This window comes from Hyla sarda, chromosome 13, assembly GCF_029499605.1.
Source record: "Hyla sarda isolate aHylSar1 chromosome 13, aHylSar1.hap1, whole genome shotgun sequence".
NCBI classification, from domain to species: domain Eukaryota; kingdom Metazoa; phylum Chordata; class Amphibia; order Anura; family Hylidae; genus Hyla; species Hyla sarda.
Window position 1 is genome coordinate 20,950,050 of NC_079201.1, and position 23,242 is coordinate 20,973,291.

The following is a 23,242-nucleotide window of genomic DNA, read 5'->3' on the forward strand; positions in this document are numbered from 1 at the left end:
ACTATCACACAAAGCTTTCCCAGGCTCCTGAAAGGCACATGATTTACTTAGTACTGACACATTTTAGCCATTCAGGAACATGGGAAAGTTTTGGCCTGGTCTTGGGGTCCTAGCTCTGTGTACATATTGGTGGGTGGGAGGGTGTCGGGGAGGGTGCTGAGAGGGCGAAGTGTACAGGGAGGGTGTAATGAAGGGGGCGGGGCCGAGGAGCTGTGAATATTAATGCAGGGGCGGGCCAAAATAGCAGTGAATAATAAAGGGGCAGGGCCAACAGCCGAAGTGAAGACTTGTTATTGTCGCTAAAAGCCCATTGGGAATGCTCCTTATTGCTAGATTCTCAGGAATAGTATGTAGACAGTCTGCTCGTATCTTCTGAACAGCTGCACGTAATGGGGTAAGAGAAGCAACGTTAAAAAGAGGGTCGTCCGCACTATAAGCTTAGGTAGGTTAGTGCGGGTGAGCCTCCCGTCAGTCCGCCCCTAAACGTAGTACTGTACTGATTGGTCTGTGTGACCCATCTATGCAGCCACAGGCCGCAGCATATAGTGTAGTGGCAGGGGGGGTAACTGTGACCCTTACCACCTTTATAGCTGCGCCACTGCTTGAGTAACTACTAACATGGCCGCCATGACAGCTTCAGCACATGTTTTCAGACAACTTTTGGCAGATCCACTATGTGTTACTGAATTATATCTCCTGTATATTTTCTAATTGTTAATATCTTCAGACATGTATATGCTTTGTGTGGTATATATACCATCTATAGACTGTTCTGTATATGGATTTCAGAGGCCGGGATTTTGTTTATAATCTACAAATCCATGGAGATCCAGGCCCTGAAGAAAATCCTTTGTGGAGTCACCTGCCAAACGTGGATGTTGGCATTCGGATGGATGACGTGTGTTGGCAACATCATTACCCCATTGATACAGGTTTGTTTATACAGATTCTGTGGTGTTAGGGCCCCTTAGCTGGTCACCTATGAAGCCCCCTTACCCAGGAGAAGAGCAGCACAGCTGGGGCCATGTATTGGCAGATAACCTGCTGATCTGTAGGTCTTGGGACAGAATGGGCCTGAGCTCACACCCCCTCACAATGATACATAAGGCCCAGTATAAGAATACAGATAATATAATAACACCATTGGCAGATGTAGGATTATCCTGGATACTTACCATTGGCAGATATTAAGTATCCAGGACAATCATATATCTGCTAATGGTGTATAATGATATGGAGCTCTATGTGTTGTCTGATGATAGGTCATCTAGGACAGGATATGTATATTGTGAAATGTCATATTTTCTTTGTTTTCCTCTAGGATTCAGCAATGCTTAATGATAGCTGCCTGGCAGTTTTATCTAGTATGGTCATCTACGGAGGCATATCATTGGCATCTCAGCTGTACCCGGGCTCCAGGGACCGTAGATGTAGACGCCTTACCACCACGGTGCTGTCAGTTACCATCTTGCTGGCTAACATTATCCGTATCCTTTACAATTCACTATGTTATGTTATGGGATTAAAGGGAACTCCAGTTAATCCTTTCAGACACCATAATGACTCTTTAGGTTCTGTCCTTTGCCATTGATGGTGGGGGAGCTGGGTTATCTTGTCACTTCTGTCGTCCACCATGAAATTGTGTTTTTCTACTAAAATATGACCCCATTCTGCAGGGTTGAGGTTATTTTCCTATAGACGTCCTCCTTTCAGGGTTATCCTGTAAAATGGCAGCAATGTACACCTGCACCAGCGAGTATTGCACACAGGTATGTATATTCTACATAGGGCGAACTTCTTCACATGGTTATGGGATCCCAATCCCAGTAATTCCCACCACTGCTTGGTGAATAAAGGGGAAGACCAAAATGGACAAAGTCAAATGTATATGTCTGTTTTATTTTCAGTCTTCCAGAATAACGCTGACCATCTTGGAGTGGGTTGTATTGGTCTGCTCATTTATCAGCCAAATAATGCTGTATTGGGACTTCAAGGTCAGTATATGAAATCCAGATTTACAAGGTCTTGTTCACATGTAGCAGCTTTGTTGTGTCTGGGGCCTTTATATGTCAGTGAATATGAATGGTTACAATATGTCCGGCTCTTCTTTCATTTCTTAGCTTCTTACTATGACAACATCCAAGAGCGACATGATCGAAGCCGAGAGCGTCCTGGCAGTTGATCCATTGAAAGTGCCTCTACTAGATCGAGCACTTGAGGATCAACTAGATGACATGACGCCAGAGGAAACATCATCATGTGACCATGTTATATTAGACCTGTTTTCAGCAGAGGATACACCAACATCAGACTAGGAGCCATAGGTCCTATCTCCACCCCAACCCCCCCCCCCCCCCCCCAAAAAAAAAATGGATAGATATATCTATCTATCTATCTATCTATCTATCTCATATCTATCTATTGTGAGAAGGTGAAAGGCATTGTGGTTGATGGTCGGTATGTGTCACCAAGGTTCCTGGCCTTGGTGAAGTAAGAGCTGGTATTTATTCAGTGTCTGTGCTGCAATGCAGACTGACACTGTGGCTGTAGTATGGCTGGAAGGCCTATCTGGGACCGCTTTTACTGGGAATGGCCAAGTGTAGGGTGGGGGCCATTCCCCACAATCCAGGCCGCCTTTTGGTGGCCTTAAAGGCAACCTGCTTCACCAGCTGAGGGGGATTTGCTAGTTGGAGCTCACACTGCCAGAGAGAGCTGAGAGTGGAGTCCTTCCCTAAGAGGTTGGAAGATGGTCAGCAGCCTGCCTGGAAAAGACTTGTTTGATGCTGTATGGCATGGACTCTTGTGTGAACAAACACCTATAGAATACAGGCGGACTTTTGTTACGTTTGCATTTGTTCTGCATTTAAAGACTGTTTGTCAAGTGTGAATAAAACACTGAACTTTGATTTGAAAAGTCCTGTTTCCTTGCCTCTATACTGCAACCAGACCTATCTGCAAGAGCGAGTCATCACATTTGGTGAATGACACGGGCAACGCAGTAAAGTCAGCGATTGAGTTGCAGCACGCTGTTTGCGAAGAACGGAGCCTGGGATAACTTGTTGGAGTGTTTGCTAGGGGCAACGATCCTGCCGACAAGTGACTGACAGTACAGCGGGAGTGTTTTCTCCAAAGAGTCAAGGCAAAGCAGTATCGCCAAAATGAAGGTGGTTATAAAAGCATTTCGGAGGCTTGTGTTAGAGTTAGCCAACCAACATGTTCTAGGGGGCACCTGGGCCAGCAGAAGATACAGGACCAAATTTTGCAGCGTTTTTACTGGCCCAACGTGTATAAGAAGGTTGAAAGGTATTGTGAATCCTTTCCAACATGCCAAATAACTTGCGCCCAGCCACATTACCGTAGTCCCCTGGTCCCCCTCCCGATTATCGAGGTCCCGTTTGAATGGATCGCTATGGATCTTGTAGGCCCGTTGCCGAAATCCGCTAGGGGGCACCAACACATCCTGGTAGTCCTGGACTATGCTACTCGGTATCCCGAGGCGATACCTCTGCGACATACCTTGGCCAAACTCATAGCTAAGGAGCTAATGGAGATGTTTTCCCAAGTGGACTTACTTAAAGAGGTGTTGACTGACCAGGTCACCCCGTCTATGTCAAAGGTAATGAAAGAGCTCAGTAAGTTACTGTAGGTAAAACCACTACGGACCTCCGTGTATAACCCGCAGACGGCCGGCCTGGTAGAAAGGTTTAACCAAACATTAGAAAATCTGTTAAAAGCGGGTGGTGGCTAGAGATGGGAAAAATTGGGATCTTTTGCTGCCCTATCTCATGTTCGCAGTGCGAGAAGTGCCCCAGGCTTCTACTGGGTTCTCGCCCTTTGAACTGCTATACGACAGACATCCACATGGTCTGTTAGACCTAGCTAAAGAGGCATGGGAACAACAGCCCACGCCACACAAAAGTGTAGTTGAGTATGTCACTTAGTTGCAGGAACGGATGGAAACAGTGTTGCCCTTGGTTAGGGAATATATGGGGGCAGCTAAGCAAGCTCAGAGTAGAGTTTTTAATCGTCAGGCTTGGGTTCGGAATTTTAAACCGGGAGATCAAGTTCTTGTTCTGGTACCAGCGGTAGACAGCAAGTTTCTGGCTAGGTAGCAGGGTCCCTACGAAGTGTTCGAAAAGGTAGGAGAGGTGACATACAGGGTACACCAGCCCGGGGCGAAGGAAGCCAGAACAAGTTGTGGTAGCTTGGGGGAGGTAGGATATGGGGAGTGTAGCTGTGCGGGTATTAAAGGGTGCTTGTTAATCCTTGCAATTCGTGACGCCAGGGTGCGGGTTCCTCAACAAAGCTTTTCCTACCGCCGCCCTTCCCAGGAACGATAGGGAGGTAGATGATAATAGGTTTGAGGTAGTGAGTAATAATGGATTGTCCACAACCGGAAAGCTTCTGTAAAATGCATTAACTTTACAGAAGATTTTCTGTACCCTCATTAACATAACAGTCTCTTATCAATACAACGGCTTCCTTTTGGAGATTGACAATGATTGGGACTTTAGCTTTAAAAATCTTTAGTCTATTGCGCTGTTCCACTGGATTTAGGGGAATTAGTTGCGGTCCAGTAGTCACGCTAGCATTAGCAGGGATTAGAGTAAAACTCACGATTTTTGGTTCTGCTGAGGCCGTAGGTTTTGAGGCCTAGCGTGTTTTTGAAAGTTGCGTAGCACACCGTCCTGTTAGTCCAGCATTCACAAGAGCAGCAACCCAAGAGAACGATAATTGGACGCAGCTCCATTATATGGGCAGGGGCTGGACTAACGCTAATTGGTCCAAACGGATGTCAATCACATAAGGAATACAGGTGGACTTTTGTTACGTTTTCCTTTGTTCTGCATTTAAAGACTGTTTGACAATTGTGAATAAAACACTAAATTTTGATTTGAAAAGTACTGTTACCTTGCCTCTATACTGCAACCGCACCTATCTGCAAGAGCGACTCATCACACTATGTAAATAAAAATGCACAGCACTCCAAAAACTGTGAAAAATCAACATGAATACGTTTATTGCATCACATGCCAAACAAAAGTGACATTTCTTCTTCCTCCTGGAACCTTTTTCAAGCCAGATGAAGCCCTTGGATCTGCGGGCACCTGTTGTCCTGTGTGACGCTGCTTCCTTGTGACTTTTCCATCTATATAAATATATTTTATTACTTGGGTTTCCTTGTTTTATGTGTCGATATTTTCTCTATCAATGTATATAGAAAGACAAGTCATTTAGGGCAAAAAGTCCTTAGTAGGTGTCAGGTGGATTCTGGCCCCAAGACATCAGCAGCAGATTCTTAGAGTCCTGTAAGTTGTGAGGTGCGGCCTCCATGGGTCCGACTTGTTTCACCATTACAATCCCGCCACTGATGACCCTGTATAATGCTATGCAAAAGGCACAGCATTATACAGTGGAGGCAACCTAATGATTGCATATAATAGTCCACAAAGGTGACTTAAAAAATGAAAAATAAAAAGTTATGTAAAAGCCCCTCCACTAATGAAATATAAAATTACCCCTCTTTTTCCATAAAAAGGAGAGAACAGAAAACCATTGACCAAAGGACATGTCCGAGGTCACTAATCCTCTTATTCAATTCCCACTTTTAAAACATAGCTTTTATTAAGCACATATAAAATATATGAAATTGGGTTTGGTGAGGGAAGTCCTGGAGTACTTGGTAGAAGAACAGGAGTACTTGGAGCTGTTACTGGAGGACACTCTGGGCCAGGCGAAGAGATCAAAGTTGGTTGTACTGCAGCCGGGCACTGTACCCCAAAGAACATGGCAGGATGAGGAGAGGAGAACAGCGGAACATCCATTGTGGGGTGGATTCCCTCTCCCGGAACATACTCTCTTGTCGGCCTTGCCTCTGAGGGAGTTGGGGGAGGTGGTTCGGGCAAGTCATCCTTCATGCACAACTTTATCCTATTGCGGTGGACCACCTGTGGCTGGAACCCCTCCATCCGCACCTCATAAACGTCCGAGTCGGGGTATGGCAGGGCTGTAATAGTGTAGAGCTCCGTCTCCCACAGAGAATCCAGCTTATGCGACCGAGGAAACTTTCGGAGCCAGACTCTATCCCCAAGTTGCAGTGGTCGAGTGGATGCATGCCGGTTGTAGTCCTTTTGTTGTCTGTACTGAGCCTCCCCCATCTTCTTCTCCACCATATCTTTGGCTTCTTTAATCCTTCTCTGGTGCTCAGAGACCCAATCTTGAGAATTCTGAGGAGAGTTGTTGAAAGGTGCTTGCAAGCCGAAGGCTCTATCTTTAAGCAGTTGACCGTGTCGGCCCATCATCAAAAAAAAGGGAGTGTACCCGGTGGAACAGTGGACAGTATTATTATAAATTTCCAACAGTTCAGGCAGTAGTCTAGGCCACTCTTCGTGCTTCGAAACAGATGCTGCCCTTAGCATGTGAACAAACACCTGATTAATTCTCTCGCACAGCCCATTCCCTTGAGGGGGATGTGCAGTGGTCCTGAGCTTCCTACAATCGTGAAACTGACAGAGTTCTTGGAACAGTTGAGCTTGAAACGCGGTTTCCCGATCAGTGAGGACCGATTCAGGACAGCCGAGGGGTTGGATCCAATAGCTGTAGAAGACCTGGGTGGTCGTCCTGGCGGTAAGGTCTTTGACGGGCACAACAACTACCCATTTGGAGTAATTATCCACCATAGTCAAGGCATAGGTGTTTCCTGATCGAGTAGGGGCTAACTTCACGTGATCCAGGGCAACCAGTTGGTTAGGCCTCTCCGTATGAATGGGATGCAACGGGGCTCTGGCCATCCTTGCGAGGATTCTTGGTGACATTACAGATTGCACTTGGCACACCACTTCTCGATATCTCCACGCATCCCTACCCAATAAAATCTTCTCCGGATAGTGGCCTCAGTCTCGTGGACCCCAAAGTGTCCCGACTGGTCGTGATAAGCATTGAGAAACATGGCGGCATCCCTTCGGAGGACCAAGATCTGATGCAGGGGTTCTCCAGAGACTGGGTTCAAGGAATTTCGACATAACAGTCCTTTGTGGAGGAACAGACGGTTCCTTTGTCGCCACAACCGCTTCAATTCCAAGTCCCCTTGCGCCTTGCGGAGCCTGGTCGGCACTCTCTTTTGCAGTAAGTAGTCCAAGAGGTCTCCCATGACCCTACTCTCATCTTGCAGAGTCCTCCAAGTGTAAAGGTCTTCAGGTATCTTAGGAGGCCCAGGATCATCACCTTCTTGGGTGGTTAGAGTATTCTGGCTCACGAACCTCTGATAAAAGGGCGGCATCTCCACATCTTCCCATACATCCTCCATGGGGGGGTCTTCACCGGGAGCCATACGAGAGAGCACATCCATATTAACATTACTCTTTCCACTGCGGTATTTGATATTGAAATCATAGTTGGCCAATCGGGAAGCCCAACGTTGTTCAATGGCCCCCAACTTGGCAGTGTTCAGATGCGCCAATGGACTGTTGTCGGTGGAAACTGTGAAGGGCGTGGCTGCCAAATAGTCCTTGAATTTCTCGGTGACTGCCCAGACCGTAGCAAGGAGTTCAAGCTTCAAAGAACTGTAGTTAGCATCATTCTTCTCAGCACCCCGAAGGTGTCAGCTAGCATAGGCTATGACTCTCTCCTTACAGTCTTGCATCTGCAACAGGATAGCCCCCAAGCCTTCAAAGCTGGCATCAGTGTATAACCGGAACGGCTGGCTGTATTAGGGGTAGGCTAGGATAGGAGTCTCAGTAAGGAGATGCTTCAGAGCCCGAAAAGCTACTTCTTGGTCTTCACCCCACGGTACAGGGAGTCTCCCGTTGTAGTTTTCCTTGGCAATTCCCCAGAACAGTGTAGTCAGAGGCCCGGCGATCTGGGCAAAATGAGGGATGAACCGCCTGTAATAACCGGCAAACCCCAGGAAGCTTCGAACCTCGCGCACAGTTCTATGTGTAGGCCACTCTTTCACGGCACCCACTTTATCGGGGTCAGGTTGCACACCTTCAGCACTGACGACATGCCCCAGATAGTGGACCTTAGGCTTCAACAGTTGGCACTTGGAGGGCTTTACTTTCAGGCCATGTTGTATTAGGACCTGGAAGACTTCTCGGAGATGTTCCAGATGCTCTTGGTACGTTCGAGAGTAGACGATGACGTCATCCAGATAGAGAATCACACTCTGAAAATTCAAATGCCCAAGGCATCTCTCCATCAACCGCTGAAAGGTAGCCGGAGCATTGTAAAGCCCAAAGGGCATACTCTTGATCTCGAAGAGCCCCATCAGGGTCACAAATGCCATCTTTTCTTGATCCTCTTCGGCCATAGGGACTTGCCAGTACCCACTCGTCAGATCCAGTGTGGAAAAGTAAGCCGCGGATCCCAGAGCGGTGAGGGGCTCTTCTATCCTAGGAAGAGGGTATGCATCCTTATGGGTGATGTCATTTAACTTCCTGTAGTCCACACAAAATTGGATGGTTCCATCCTTTTTCTTAACAAGGACTAAAGGAGCGGCCCAAGGACTCTGGCTTTCTCGGATGACGTCAGCTTCCTTCATTTCCTGCAACATTTTTTTTAACAGTCTGGTACATTGCAGGAGCAACTGGCCGGTGCCTCTCCTTGATTGGGGGACTATCTCCAGTTAGAATCCGATGCTGGATCATCATGGTCCTGCCAAAGTCAGTGGGGTGTTTGCTGAAGGCTTCTTTAAACTGTTTAGCCACCTTAATGACTCCTCCAATTTGGTCCTTAGGAGTTTCGTCATCTCCTATCTGTAACTGAGTCCACCAGGGGTCCTTCCGGTCCTTGTCGGGCCCTGGGGCAGTCTGAGCAGTCCATTGTCTGGCCACTTGAGGTTTGGACATCACATCTCGGGGGTCCAGATGATGCAGCTGAGCAACATGGGTATGTATATTTGGCCAATCTGGTGACAACAGGGGAGAGGTTGACCACTGTCGAACTGGAACTCTGCCATTCCACACAGTGATAAGGCTCTTTGCGGCACGTACCAAAGGGTAGTCTTCCAATTGCATGAGTTCCAGGAGTGCCCAGTACTCTTCATTCTTCACCCCTGGTCGAGCTCGACAGCATATAACTGTTTCTGTCTGGGGTTGCAGCGCGACGGCCCGCATGTCTTGAATTCTCACCCGGCAGATCTCTCTGTGAAGATTGACAAATTTTCATTCAGCTTGGAGTGTCCTGAGGTGGTGTTGCGCAGCTATCTGGCCAGAGGGTGACATGTAGGGAATAGAAGCTTGTAATGAGTTAACTATGTCATCAAATCAGTGTCTCATAATGTTTATTCCCAAAATAAACTCAGCTGCATGATCATCAACAACACTAGTAATAATAACACCTTGTCCCCTAAGAACATGATTCCCCACTTGCACTGTGGGCTCCCAGTAGCCATGCTTGGGTACTGGTTTCCCATTTTCTGCCATTACACGAAAATCTACATCATGAGGTTCACACAACATTTCAGGACCCCAATGCTTATAAAACACCCCTCGAGGAATAGTGGACACCTGGGACCCAGTGTCAATCAAAGCTTGCAATTTAACCCCTTCTACTACTATTTGTACATAGGGGCAAGGAGCAAAATACATAAGAGAGTCCTGTTTTGGTGCTGGTTGATTCCGCACCTTCTGTAATTACTCCCAGGGTGCGGTCCTCGACCCCAGGGGATGCCCGTTTAAAGCCCAGCATTGGCTCTTCCAGTGTCCAGGCTTGTTGCAATAACTACAGACAGGCCGTTGAGTCCCAGGGGGTCTTACAGGGGGATTATTAGGCAGCCTGGTGGGACGAGGGGCAGTCTCTTTAGAGGACGGGGAACTAGTTCTCCTCACCATTTCTTTCACAGCTTTAGTTAACTGGTCAATATCTTATCGGACATGTTGCAAGTCATTAGCCCAGGGACTAGAGGGGGGCGTGACACAGCAGCCGGCTGGGGTGTAGTTTTGGCTGGGGCCGGGGCCGAGGCCCCCAAGGGTTCAGTAGAAAGGGGGCTATTTTCTTCAGCATCGGTGCTGGATTCAATGACCTTAATGGCCAGTCTCTTGAAGGCGGGAAAAGCCATATCAGGGTTTTGTGCTGCCAGCATCCTGAGTTGGGCTTTATAGAGGGGGGCGTGACACAGCAGCTGGCTGGGGTGTAGTTTTGGCTGGGGCCGGGGCCGAGGCCCCCAAGGGTTCAGTAGAAAGGGGGCTATTTTCTTCAGCATCGGTGCTGGATTCAATTACCTTAATGGCCAGTCTCTTGAAGGCGGGAAAAGCCATATCAGGGTTTTGTGCTGCCAGCATCCTGAGTTGGGCTTCATCCCACTTATTCTGGGACACGTCTATGAACCTGTCCATCAGCACCCGGTTACCCTGATCGGGCGGTGGAGCAGGTGGTGGAGCAGGTCCTGGAAGTGGTACTGCCACTGTGGGATCCGACATCTTAGCAAACAGGATTGTCCCTTTAAATGAAGCTCGGGAACGTCGGCCCCTTTAAGAGACGTAGCTGTTCTCTGATCTGGAACTTGAGTGCGTAGATCTCGAACTTGAGAGCGTTGATCTGGAAATTGAGTGCGCTGACCTGCAACTTGAGTGCGACGATCGGGAGTTGAATATCGTGCAACCAGGATTTTAGTTTAGCGATCTAGTGCTTCAGGACTTTACACTGGGCCGGTTCTTTAACCTTTTTAGTCTTCAGCCCAACTCTACGTTTCTTTTCCACACCCGCTAGGTCTGTCTGCAAATTTCCTGTCCGGGACTCCACAAGATGGCGGCCGCGGCTCCGGAGGTATTGGTGGGCTGAGTTTCAGGATCACGAGCGCGGGAAGGACTAGCTATGCCCTTAACCCCTTGCGCTGTGAATTGCGGCTCCGCAGTATTTTTCGCCTTCCCCTTTACTTTTCTTGCACACCGCACCAACAGTAACGTCCCGTACTTTAGCAGGTGATTCATAATACATTAATACAGTCTTTCACCTAGGGGGGAGTACACTTTACTTGGTGGCAACAGCTGGAGGCACACACCCATATCCTGTTCGTAAGATGCCAAAAAGCTATGTGGTAGCTTGGGGAGTGTAGGATATGGGGAGTGTAGCTGTGCAGGTAATAAAGGGTGCTTGTTAACTCTTGCTATTCGTGACGCCAGGGTGTGGGCTCCTCAATAAAGCTTTTCCTACCGCTGCCCTTCCCAGGAACGATAGGGAGGTAGATGATACTGAGTTTAGGTAGGTAGTAATGATGGATTCTCCACAACCGAAAAGCTTCTGTAAACAACGTTAACGTTACTGAAGATTTTCTGTATGCTTCAACAACATAACAGTCTCTCATTAATACAGCTTCCTTTTGGAGATTGACAATGGTTGGGACTTAAGCTTTAAAAGTCTCTAGACTATTGCGCTGCTCCACTGGATTTAGGGGAATTAGTTGCGGTCCAGTAGTCATGCTAACATTAGCAGGAATTAGAATAAGACTCACGATTTTTGGTTCTGCGGAGGCCGTAGGTTTGAGGCCTAGCATGTCGTTGAAAGTTGCGTGGCACACCGTCCTGTTAGTCAGGCATCCACGAGAGCAGCAACCCAAGAGAGCAATAATTGGACGCAGCTCCCTTATATGGGCAGGGGCTGGACTAAAGCCAATTGGTCCATACGGATATCAATCACCATTACAGAGAATGCTGGGTAGCACGTGACCCAGGGACCTCCTAAGGTACTAGCTTGGTCACATGACCGAAGGTCCTGCGACGCTGAACAAGGTAAATAGTATAAATTCCTATATATAATACAAATAGAATTACTAATATATACATTTATTACTATACAAGTTAGACTTAAGGAAAGGCGACTAGGGGCTGTCCCACCTGAAGAATGCTACCTGAACGTAGTTAGTCTGACTTTGGGGACCTTTACACTAGGTACTGGATGCAAGGCGGTACCGGGACACCACACATGGCTCTGCACACTGAGGACAAGCAGGGATCTCACACTGAGGACAAGCCGGGCTCTGTACACCAATGACAAGCCGGGCTCTGTACACCGAGGACAAGCCGGGCTCTGTACACCGAGGACAAGCAGGGCTCTGTACACCGAGGACAAGCAGGGCTCTGTACACCGAGGACAAGCAGGGCTCTGTACACCGAGGACAAGCAGGGCTCTGTACACCGAGGACAAGCAGGGCTCTGTACACCGAGGACAAGCAGGGCTCTGCAAACTGAGGACAAGCAGGGCTCTGCAAACTGAGGACAAGCAGGTCTTTGTACAGTGATGACAAGCAGGGCTCTGTACACTGAGGACAAGCAGGGCTCTGTACACTGAGGACAAGCAGGGCGTTGTACACTGAGGACAAGCAGGGCTCTGTACATTGAGGACAAGCATTGCTCTGTACACCGAGGACAAGCAGGTCTCTGTACACTCAGGACAAGCAGGGCTCTATGCACTTAGGACAAGCAGGGCTCTGTACACTGAGGACAAGCAAGGCTCTGTACACCGAGGACAAGCAAGGCTCTGTACACCGAGGACAAGCAGAGCTCTGTACACCGAGGACAAGCAGAGCTCTGTACACCGAGGACAAGCAGGGCTCTGCAAACTTAGGACAAGCAAGTCTCTGTACAGTGATGACAAGCAGGGCTATGTAAACTGAGGACAAGCAGGGCTCTGTACACTGAGGACAAGCAGGGCTCTGTACACTGAGGACAAGCGGGGCTCTGTACACTGAGGACAAGCAGGGCTCTGTAGACTGAGGACATGCAGGGCTCTGTACACTGAGGACAAGCAGGGCTCTGTACACTAAGGACAAGCAGGGCTCTGTAGGCCAAAGACATGCAGGGCGCTGTACACTGAGGACAAGCAGGGCTCTGTACCAGGGACGTGCACAGACATTTTGGAGGGCAGGGGCTCAAATAAAAAAAGGGCACTATAAAAAATAGTGTATTTTTTATACCATAACATTTTTTATAAAAAGCGATCAAAATAAAAATGGTACCGATAAAAACTTCAGATCACGGTGCAAAAAATGAGATCTCATACTGTCCTGTATGCAGAAAAATAAAAAAGTTATAGGGTTCAGAAGATGACAATTTTAAACACAAATTTTGGTGCATGTAGATATCATTTTTTCAAAATAGAAAAATAAAATAAAACCTACATAAATTAGGTATCCTTGTAACCGTATGGACCTACAGAATAAAAATAAAGTGTCATTTTTACTGAAAAGTGCACTGCGTAGAATCAGAAGCCCCCAAAAGTTACAAAATTGCTGTTTTGTTGTTTCAATTTTGCCCCACAAATATTTTTCTGGTTTTGCCATAGAGTGTGTGGTGAAATGATTGAAGTCATTACAAAGTACGATTTCTGATGCAAAAAACAAGCCCTTATATGGGTATATAGGTGGAAAATTGAAAACGTTATGATTTTTAGAATGTGAGGAGGAAAACACGAACGTGAAAAAAATAACTCCTGTAGTTCTATTCTTTTATTTTCTTCTGCAAATGTTTGATTCAGAGTTTCCCAACCAGGGTGTCTTCAGCTTTTGCAAAACTCCCAGCACGCCCGAACAGCCAATGGTTGTCTGGGCATGCTGGGAGTTGTAGTTTTGCAACAGCTGGAGACACCCTGGTTGGGAAACACTGGTTTGGTTATAGGACATTATATGCTTGATCTCCTCAAAATCAACCCTTTCCCTCCCCGGCTCCACCCAAAAATAGCTCAACTACAACCACTAGTATGTAAAGGAACATAGCACTACTACAACCACCAGTATGTAAAGGAACATAGCACTACTACAACCACCAGTATGTAAAGGAACATAGCACTACTACGACCACCAGTATGTAAAGGAACATAGCACGACTACAACCACCAGTATGTAAAGGAACATAGCACGACTAGGACCACCAGTATGTAAAGGAACATAGCACTACTACAACCACCAGTATGTAAAGGAACATAGAACTACTACAACCACCAGTATGTAAAGGAACATAGCACTACTACAACCACCAGTATGTAAAGGAACATAGCACTACTACAACCACCAGTATGTAAAGGAACATAGCTCTACTACAACCACCAGTATGTAAAGGAACATAGAACTACTACAACCACCAGTATGTAAAAGAACATAGCACTACTACAACCACCAGTATGTAAAGGAACATAGCTCTACTACAACCACCAGTATGTAAAGGAACATAGCTCTACTACAACCACCAGTATGTAAAGGAACATAGCACTACTACAACCACCAGTATGTAAAGGAACATAGCACTACTACAACCACCAGTATGTAAAGGAACATAGCACTACTACAACCACCAGTATGTAAAGGAACATAGCTCTACTACAACCACCAGTATGTAAAGGAAAATAGCTCTACTACAACCACCAGTATGTAAAGGAACATAGCACTACTACAACCACCAGTATGTAAAGGAACATAGCACTACTACAACCACCAGTATGTAAAGGAACATAGCACTACTACAACCACCAGTATGTAAAGGAACATAGCTCTACTACAACCAGCAGTATGTAAAGGAACATAGCACTACTACAACCACCAGTATGTAAAGGAACATAGGACTACTACAACCACCAGTATGTAAAGGAACATAGCACTACTACAACCACCAGTATGTAAAGGAACATAGCTCTACTACAACCACCAGTATGTAAAGGAACATAGCTCTACTACAACCACCAGTATGTAAAGGAACATAGCACTACTACAACCACCAGTATGTAAAGGAACAAAGGACTACTACAACCACCAGTATGTAAAGGAACATAGCACTACTACAACCACCAGTATGTAAAGGAACATAGCTCTACTACAACCACCAGTATGTAAAGGAACATAGCACTACTACAACCACCAGTATGTAAAGGAACATAACACTACTACAACCACCAGTATGTAAAGGAACATAGGACTACTACAACCACCAGTATGTAAAGGAACATAGCACTACTACAACCACCAGTATGTAAAGGAACATAGCTCTACTACAACCACCAGTATGTAAAGGAACATAGCTCTACTACAACCACCAGTATGTAAAGGAACATAGCACTACTACAACCACCAGTATGTAAAGGAACATAGCACTACTACAACCACCAGTATGTAAAGGAACATAGCACTACTACAACCCCGAGTATGTAAAGGAACATAGCACGACTATAACCACCAGTATGTAAAGGAACATAGCTCTACTACAACCACCAGTATGTAAAGGAACATAGCTCTACTACAACCACCAGTATGTAAAGGAACATAGCTCTACTACAACCACCAGTATGTAAAGGAACATAGCACGACTACAACCACCAGTATGTAAAGGAACATAGCACGACTGCAACCACCAGTATGTGAAGGAACATAGCACTACTACAACTACCAGTATGTAAAGGAACATAGCTCTACTACAACCACGAGTATGTAAAGGAACATAGCACGACTACAACCACCAGTATGTAAAGGAACATAGAACTACTACAACCACCAGTAGTATGTCCCGGGTGTCGGTGATAGTAGTCCCACATCCCTAAATATAAATATGTATGTGTATGTGTGTGTTTCCCAACCAGAGTGCTTTCAGCAGTTGCAACAGCTGGAGGCACTCTGGTTATGAGACAATGATAAATACACATAAATGCATAAATCAGTGTTTCACAACCAGGGTGACTCTAGTTGTTGCAAAACTACAACTCCCAGCATGCCCGGACAGCCTATACAGCTGGCGGCACCCTGGTTGGGAAACACTGATTACAGACAAATATAAAAACTTATATACAAACATAAGTGTACTTCAGGGGCGCAACGCGATTTACAACCACCACTGCGATAAGTGCTGCATCAATCCTGAATATCAATTCCTATAGATCACCTGGGTGATCCAAAAAAAAAAACAACAATTTCCCATATATCCCAAAGCTTTATTATTAATTATTAACATTATGTGTGTTAATAATAATAAAGCTTTGGGATATATGGGAAATAGTTTTTTTTTTTGATCACCCAGGTGATCTATAGGAATTGATATTGAGCATTAACCCGCCATATATTGGTCTTTGTATGGCTGTATCAATCCTGGGCCTTGTTGGCCTAGTGACAGATACATCACTGCATATAACATACATAAAATACTAGACATATACACACTTACATTATACCATACATGTGTATATACATGCAGTACATACACACCACACTATACACAAAGGCTAGTAAGTAACAAACATTACACAGACATGTTCACACAATACATCTGCATACACATTACACACAATACATCTGCATACACATTACACACAATACATCTGCATACACATTACACACATGATCACACAATACATCTGCATACACATTACACACATGTTCACACAATACATCTGCATACACATTACACACATGATCACACAATACATCTGCATACACATTACACACATGTTCACACAATACATCTGCATACACATTACACACACAATACATCTGCATACACATTACACACACATGTTCACACATTACATCTGCATACACATTACACACACATTACACATAATACATCTGCATACACATTACATACATGTTCACACAATACATCTGCATACACATTACACACAATACATCAGCATACACATTACACACACATGTTCACACAATACATCTGCATACACATTACACACAATACATCAGCATACACATTACACACACATGTTCACACAATACATCTGCATAAACATTACACACACATGTTCACACAATACATCTGCATACACATTACACACAATACATCTGCATAAACATTACACACACACATGTTCACACAATACATCTGCATACACATTACACACATGTTCACACAATACATCTGCATACACATTACACACAATACATCTGCATACACATTACACATAATACATCTGCATAAACATTACACACACATGTTCACACAATACATCTACATAAACATTACACACACACATGTTCACACAATACATCTGCATACACATTACACACATGTTCACACAATACATCTGCATACACATTACACACAATACATCTGCATACACATTACACACAATACATCTGCATACACATTACACACATGTTCACACAATACATCTGCATACACATTACACACAATACATCTGCATACACATTACACACAATACATCTGCATACACATTACACACAATACATCTGCATACACATTACACACACATTACACATAATACATCTGCATACACATTACACACACATGATCACACAATACATCTGCATACACATTACACACACATGTTCACACAATACATCTGCATACACATTACATACACATGTTCACACAATACATCTGCATAAACATTACACACACATGTTCACACAATACATCTGCATACACATTACACACACATGTTCACACAATACATCTGCATACACATTACACACACATGTTCACACAATACATCTGCATACACATTACATACACATGTTCACACAATACATCTGCATACACATTACACACAATACATCTGCATACACATTACATACACATTACACACAATACATCTGCATACACATTACACACATGATCACACAATACATCTGCATACACATTACACACATGATCACACAATACATCTGCATACACAGTACACACATGCTCACACAATACATCTGCATACACATTACACACACATTACACACAATACATCTGCATACACATTACACACAATACATCTGCATACACATTACACACACATGTTCACACAATACATCTGCATACACATTACACACACATGTTCACACAATACATCTGCATACACATTACATACACATGTTCACAAAATACATCTGCATACACATTACACACACATGTTCACACAATACATCTGCATACACATTACACACACATGTTCACACAATACATCTGCATACACATTACATACACATGTTCACAAAATACATCTGCATACACATTACACACACATGTTCACACAATACATCTGCATACACATTACACACACATGTTCACACAATACATCTGCATAAACATTACACACACATGTTCACACAATACATCTGCATACACATTACACACACATGTTCACACAATATATCTGCATACACATTACACACACATGTTCACACAATACATCTGCATACACATTACATACACATGTTCACAAAATACATCTGCATACACATTACACACACATGTTCACACAATACATCTGCATACACATTACACACACATGTTCACACAATACATCTGCATACACATCACACACATGTTCACACAATACATCTGCATACACATTACACACACACATGTTCACACAATACATCTGCATACACATTACATACACATTACACACACAATACATCTGCATACACATTACACACACATTACACATAATACATCTGCATGCACATTACACACACATGTTCACACAATACATCAGCATACACATTACACACACATGTTCACACAATACATCTGCATACACATTACATACACATTACACACACAATACATCTGCATACACATTACACACACATTACACATAATACATCTGCATGCACATTACATACACATGTTCACACAATACATCTGCATACACATTACATACACATGTTCACACAATACATCTGCATACACATTACACACAGATGTTCACAAAATACATCTGCATACACATTACACACACAATACATCTGCATACACATTACATACACATGTTCACACAATACATCTGCATACACATTACACACAGATGTTCACAAAATACATCAGCATACACATTACACACACAATACATCAGCATACACATTACACACACAATACATCTGCATACACATTACACACACATGTTCACACAATATATCTGCATACACATTACACACATTACACACACAATACATCTGCATACACATTACACACACATTACACATAATACATCTGCATGCACATTACACACATGTTCACACAATACATCTGCATACACATTACACACAATACATCTGCATACACAATACACACACATGTTCACACAATACATTTGCATACACATTACATACACATTACACATAATACATCTGCATACACATTACACACACATGTTCACACAATACATCAGCATACACATTACATACACATGTTCACACAATACATCTGCATACACATTACATACACATGTTCACACAATACATCTGCATACACATTACACACAATACATCAGCATACACATTACATACACATGTTCACACAATACATCTGCATACACATTACACACACATGTTCACACAATACATCTGCATACACATTACACACAATACATCAGCATACACATTACACACAATACATCTGCATGCACATTACACACACATGTTCACACAATACATCTGCATACACATTACACACAATACATCTGCATACACATTACACACAATACATCTGCATACACATTACACAATACATCTGCATACACATTACACACACAATACATCTGCATACACATTACACACACATTACACACAATACATCTGCATACACATTACACACACAATACATCTGCATACACATTACACACACATTACACACAATACATCTGCATACACATTACACACACATGATCACACAATACATCTGCATACACATTACACACACATTACACACAATACATCTGCATACACATTACACACAATACATCTGCATACACATTACATACACAATACATCTGCATACACATTACACAGACATGTTCACACAGTATGTGGTGTCCCAGTACAGGTACATTGTGTCAAGGTATTTTAGGCCCTATCAGATTGAGACCTCCAGTGTCCTGGGTGCTCCCCTGCAGGGACTCAACCCTTTCTAATGTGTATTTGCACTGTTATAACTTAGCAATCCATTATTAGGTGTCTGTAGCTTTAAATATGTTACCTAGCAACCTCATGCTTAGTCAGGGTATGTGAGAGTGGAGGACTGAGGGCTAGACTAAACTTTGTGTAAGGTGTTATATTATGTTATAACTTGTATGTAACTTTATTGTAAATCCTAAAGGGGATACAGACAACTCTATGATCCACAGCTGCCTGGCCAATGGGCTTTAGTTTAGCCTTCCCTTATAAGGGGTGGCATTTCCTGTGTGAAAGAGAGTAGGAGAGTTGTAGTAGAGGAGTTGAGAGGAGTGGTGTGGAGTTCAGAGTGCAGAGTGGAGGTCCGAGCAAGTTCAGAGGAGGTGAAGCTCCGGAGTAGAAGAGAGAATCCGCAGAGGAGTGAGAGCAAAGATGAGAGGGAGATAAGAAAAGCATGAAGTAACCCCAACTAATAGAAAGCCTTTACTTCAGCCTTGATCAGAGAATTCCTAAAGGACAATTCATTATCTTCTGGCGAAAAGCCACAAATCTACCGACACTTCAGTAAGTGACTTTAATCTCAAGCCTAATATAGCGCAGACCTAAAACTCCTAGTCCGGCCGATAGAGCCAAGCATATATGCAATATCAAGTCCAAGCACTGCAAGCTGTGTGGTCCTCTAGAGACTGTCTGTTAACCCTTTGGGAGACTTTGGTTGAGCGCTGTGGAGATTGTACCACCTATCTTCAAGTTAGTAAAGCCTCCGTTAAACTGCAACCTAGTGTGGAGTCAATTCTTTCCTTGCTAGCATGTGGGGAGACGGAGTTCCCTGGACCTGTAGTACCCCGGGAGATACCAAGACTACAGTGGCGTCACGGGACATTAACGGTTAATACCATCTGGCCCTGGGTTCATAACCCTCACCCCTCCCCCAAGAACCAAGTAGCTAACCCCAGGGTAGTGGTGGTCGCGGGTTTCACTCGTGGTTACCACACGTTTTTGGCGTCCACGAACAGGATTCGGATGTACGCCTTAACTATTCAGCCACTGAATCAAGTCCTTCCCCCCAAGTCTGAACTGTGTCTTATTTGAGCCACATGCCGGTGAGGAAAAGTGTATGCTCAGCAGAAATACAGGACTGTGTCATAGAAAACAAATTGTCTGCCGAGGCCAGTGGCGTTGCGACCGGGGTGCGGGGGGTGCGGACCGCACCAGGTGACACCAGGCTGATGGGGTGACACCACTCTGCCAGCACCCCTCCCCGGTCCTCAGCCGCTGACAGCACCTAGCCTCCCCCCCCCGGTCCTCAGCCGCTGACAGCACCGACCCCCCCCCCCCCCCCGGTCTTCAGCGCTGAAAGCGCCCCCGCCTGACAGCACCAAACTCCACCCCCACCCTAGCTCCGGCACACGTCCCGGCTTGTGACGGGACGTCAGCGGGCGGAGCTAGATGGACTGCCCTAACTTGACGTGCCGCCGTCTACACTAGTGAGCCCGGGGACAGCTGGAGCGGCCGAGCCAGCAACCAGTCTGCACCAGTCAGCCAGGTAGAGAGAAAAAGGGGTGCTGTGGGAGTTCTGGGGGGTTGTTGCTAGTGGATTATGAGGCTGCACCCCATCATACACCAGCACCCCCTCCAGCAGTAGCACCACCATCAACCAGAAAGGGGGGGGGTGCTGGTGGATGATGGGGGTGCTATTTCTGGGGGGAGGTGTTGCTGGTGGATGATAAGGCTGCACCCCATCATCCACTAGCACCCCCCAGTAGTAGCACCACCATCGGGCACCAGCAGTAGCACTCCTATCATCAACCAGCACCCCCCAGCAGTAGCACCCCCATAATCCGACAGCTGATTCTATTACCATAGGGGGAATGGGGTGGATGATGGGCGTGCTATTTCTGGGGGGGGAGTGTTGCTGGTGGATGATGAGGCTGCACCCCATCATACACCAGCACCCCCCCCCAGCAGTAGCACCACCATCAACCAGAAGGGGGGGGGGTGCTGGTGGATGATGGGGGTGCTATTTCTGGGGGGAGGTGTTGCTGGTGGATGATGAGGCTGCACCCCATCATCCACCAGCACCCCCCAGCAGTAGCGCCACCATCATCCAGCAGGGGGGGGGTGCTGGTGGATGATGGGGGTGCTATTTCTGGGGGGAGGTGTTGCTGAATATGGTGGATGATGGGGGTGCTATTTCTGGGGGGGGAGGTGTTGCTGGTGGATGATGAGGCTGCACCCCATCATCCACCAGCACCCCCCCCCCATCAGTAGCACCACCATCATGCACCAGCACCCGCCCCCCCCAGCAGTAACACCCCCATCATCCACCAGCACCCTCCCCCAGCAGTAGCACCCCCATAATCCAGCAGCTGATTCTATTACCATAGGGGGAATGGGGGGGTGTTGGTGGATGATGGGGTGCTACTGCTGGGGGGTGTTGCCAGGGCACCCCCTGCCCCCCATTCCCCCTACCCCCCTGTTCTGTGGTAATAGCATCAGCTGGTGGATGATGGGGGTGCTACTGCTGGGGGCACGGTGTGTGAGGTTTATATTCATAGAGTGTAGTGTATACTAGGGCTGCGCGATATGGGAAAAATGTGCGATTGCGATTATGGCCTAAATATTGTGATTTCGATATTTGATGCAATGTAATAAATAAATAGTGAAACCCCCTTATGTCATGTCCAATCTCCTCAATTTTACAACTATTCACCCATTTTATGCCCACCGCCCAATTTCACATCTCCCCCCCCCCTCTTGTCACATTCTGCTCCCCCTTGTTACATATTCCCCCTCCCCCCCTTATCGCATATTCCCCCCCTTGTCACATATTCCCCCTCCCCTTGTCACATATTCACCCTCCCCCCCTTGTCACATATTCCCCCCCCTTGTCACATATTCCCCCCCCTTGTTACATATTCCCCCTTGTTACATATTCCCCCCCCCTTGTCACATTCTGCTCCCCCTGTCACATTCTGCTCCCCCTGTCACATTCTGCCCCCCCATCACAATCTGCCCCCCTGTCACATTCCCCCTTTCCCCCCCTTTAACATTCTGCCCCCTCCACCCCTTGTCACATATTCCCCTAGGTTTGTGTGTGTTTGCAGACGTTTGAGGACTTTTACCTTTCAGCCAATCACTGGCTTGACATGTGACACCACTGCGGCCAGTGATTGGCTGAAGGTAAAGGTCCTACAGCTTGTATAGAGACACCGGAACCGCACGGAGGTGTACAGATGCAGGGATCGGGAAGAGGTGAACATAATGTTTTTAATATTTTTTATCCCTGCGCCCTTTACTTAGATCAGTGTTTCTCTACCAGGGTGCCTACAGCTGTTGTGAAACTACAACTACCAGCATGCCCGGACAGCTTTTGGCTGTCCAGGCATGCTGGGAGTTGTAGTTTCATAA

The 23,242-nt window shown here is 45.6% G+C and overlaps 2 protein-coding genes across 3 annotated transcripts in view; one reads left to right on the top strand and one right to left on the bottom strand.

The window, feature by feature from the left end:
• LOC130297435 (DNA damage-regulated autophagy modulator protein 2-like) overlaps positions 1-5,942 on the top strand; it is an 8,422-nt gene extending 2,480 nt beyond the window's left edge. Inside the window, exons 3-7 of the mRNA XM_056549911.1 lie at positions 790-932; positions 1,322-1,487; positions 1,714-1,769; positions 1,908-1,994; positions 2,121-5,942. Of these exons, the coding sequence (XP_056405886.1) occupies positions 790-932; positions 1,322-1,487; positions 1,714-1,769; positions 1,908-1,994; positions 2,121-2,315 (647 nt within the window). The 3' untranslated portion in view covers positions 2,316-5,942. The remainder of the gene's footprint in view (positions 1-789; positions 933-1,321; positions 1,488-1,713; positions 1,770-1,907; positions 1,995-2,120) is intronic.
• The window catches only part of GPR142 (G protein-coupled receptor 142), a 104,856-nt gene that overhangs the window by 9,473 nt on the left and 72,141 nt on the right, over positions 1-23,242 (bottom strand). The gene's annotated exons all lie outside the window — the stretch shown is intronic.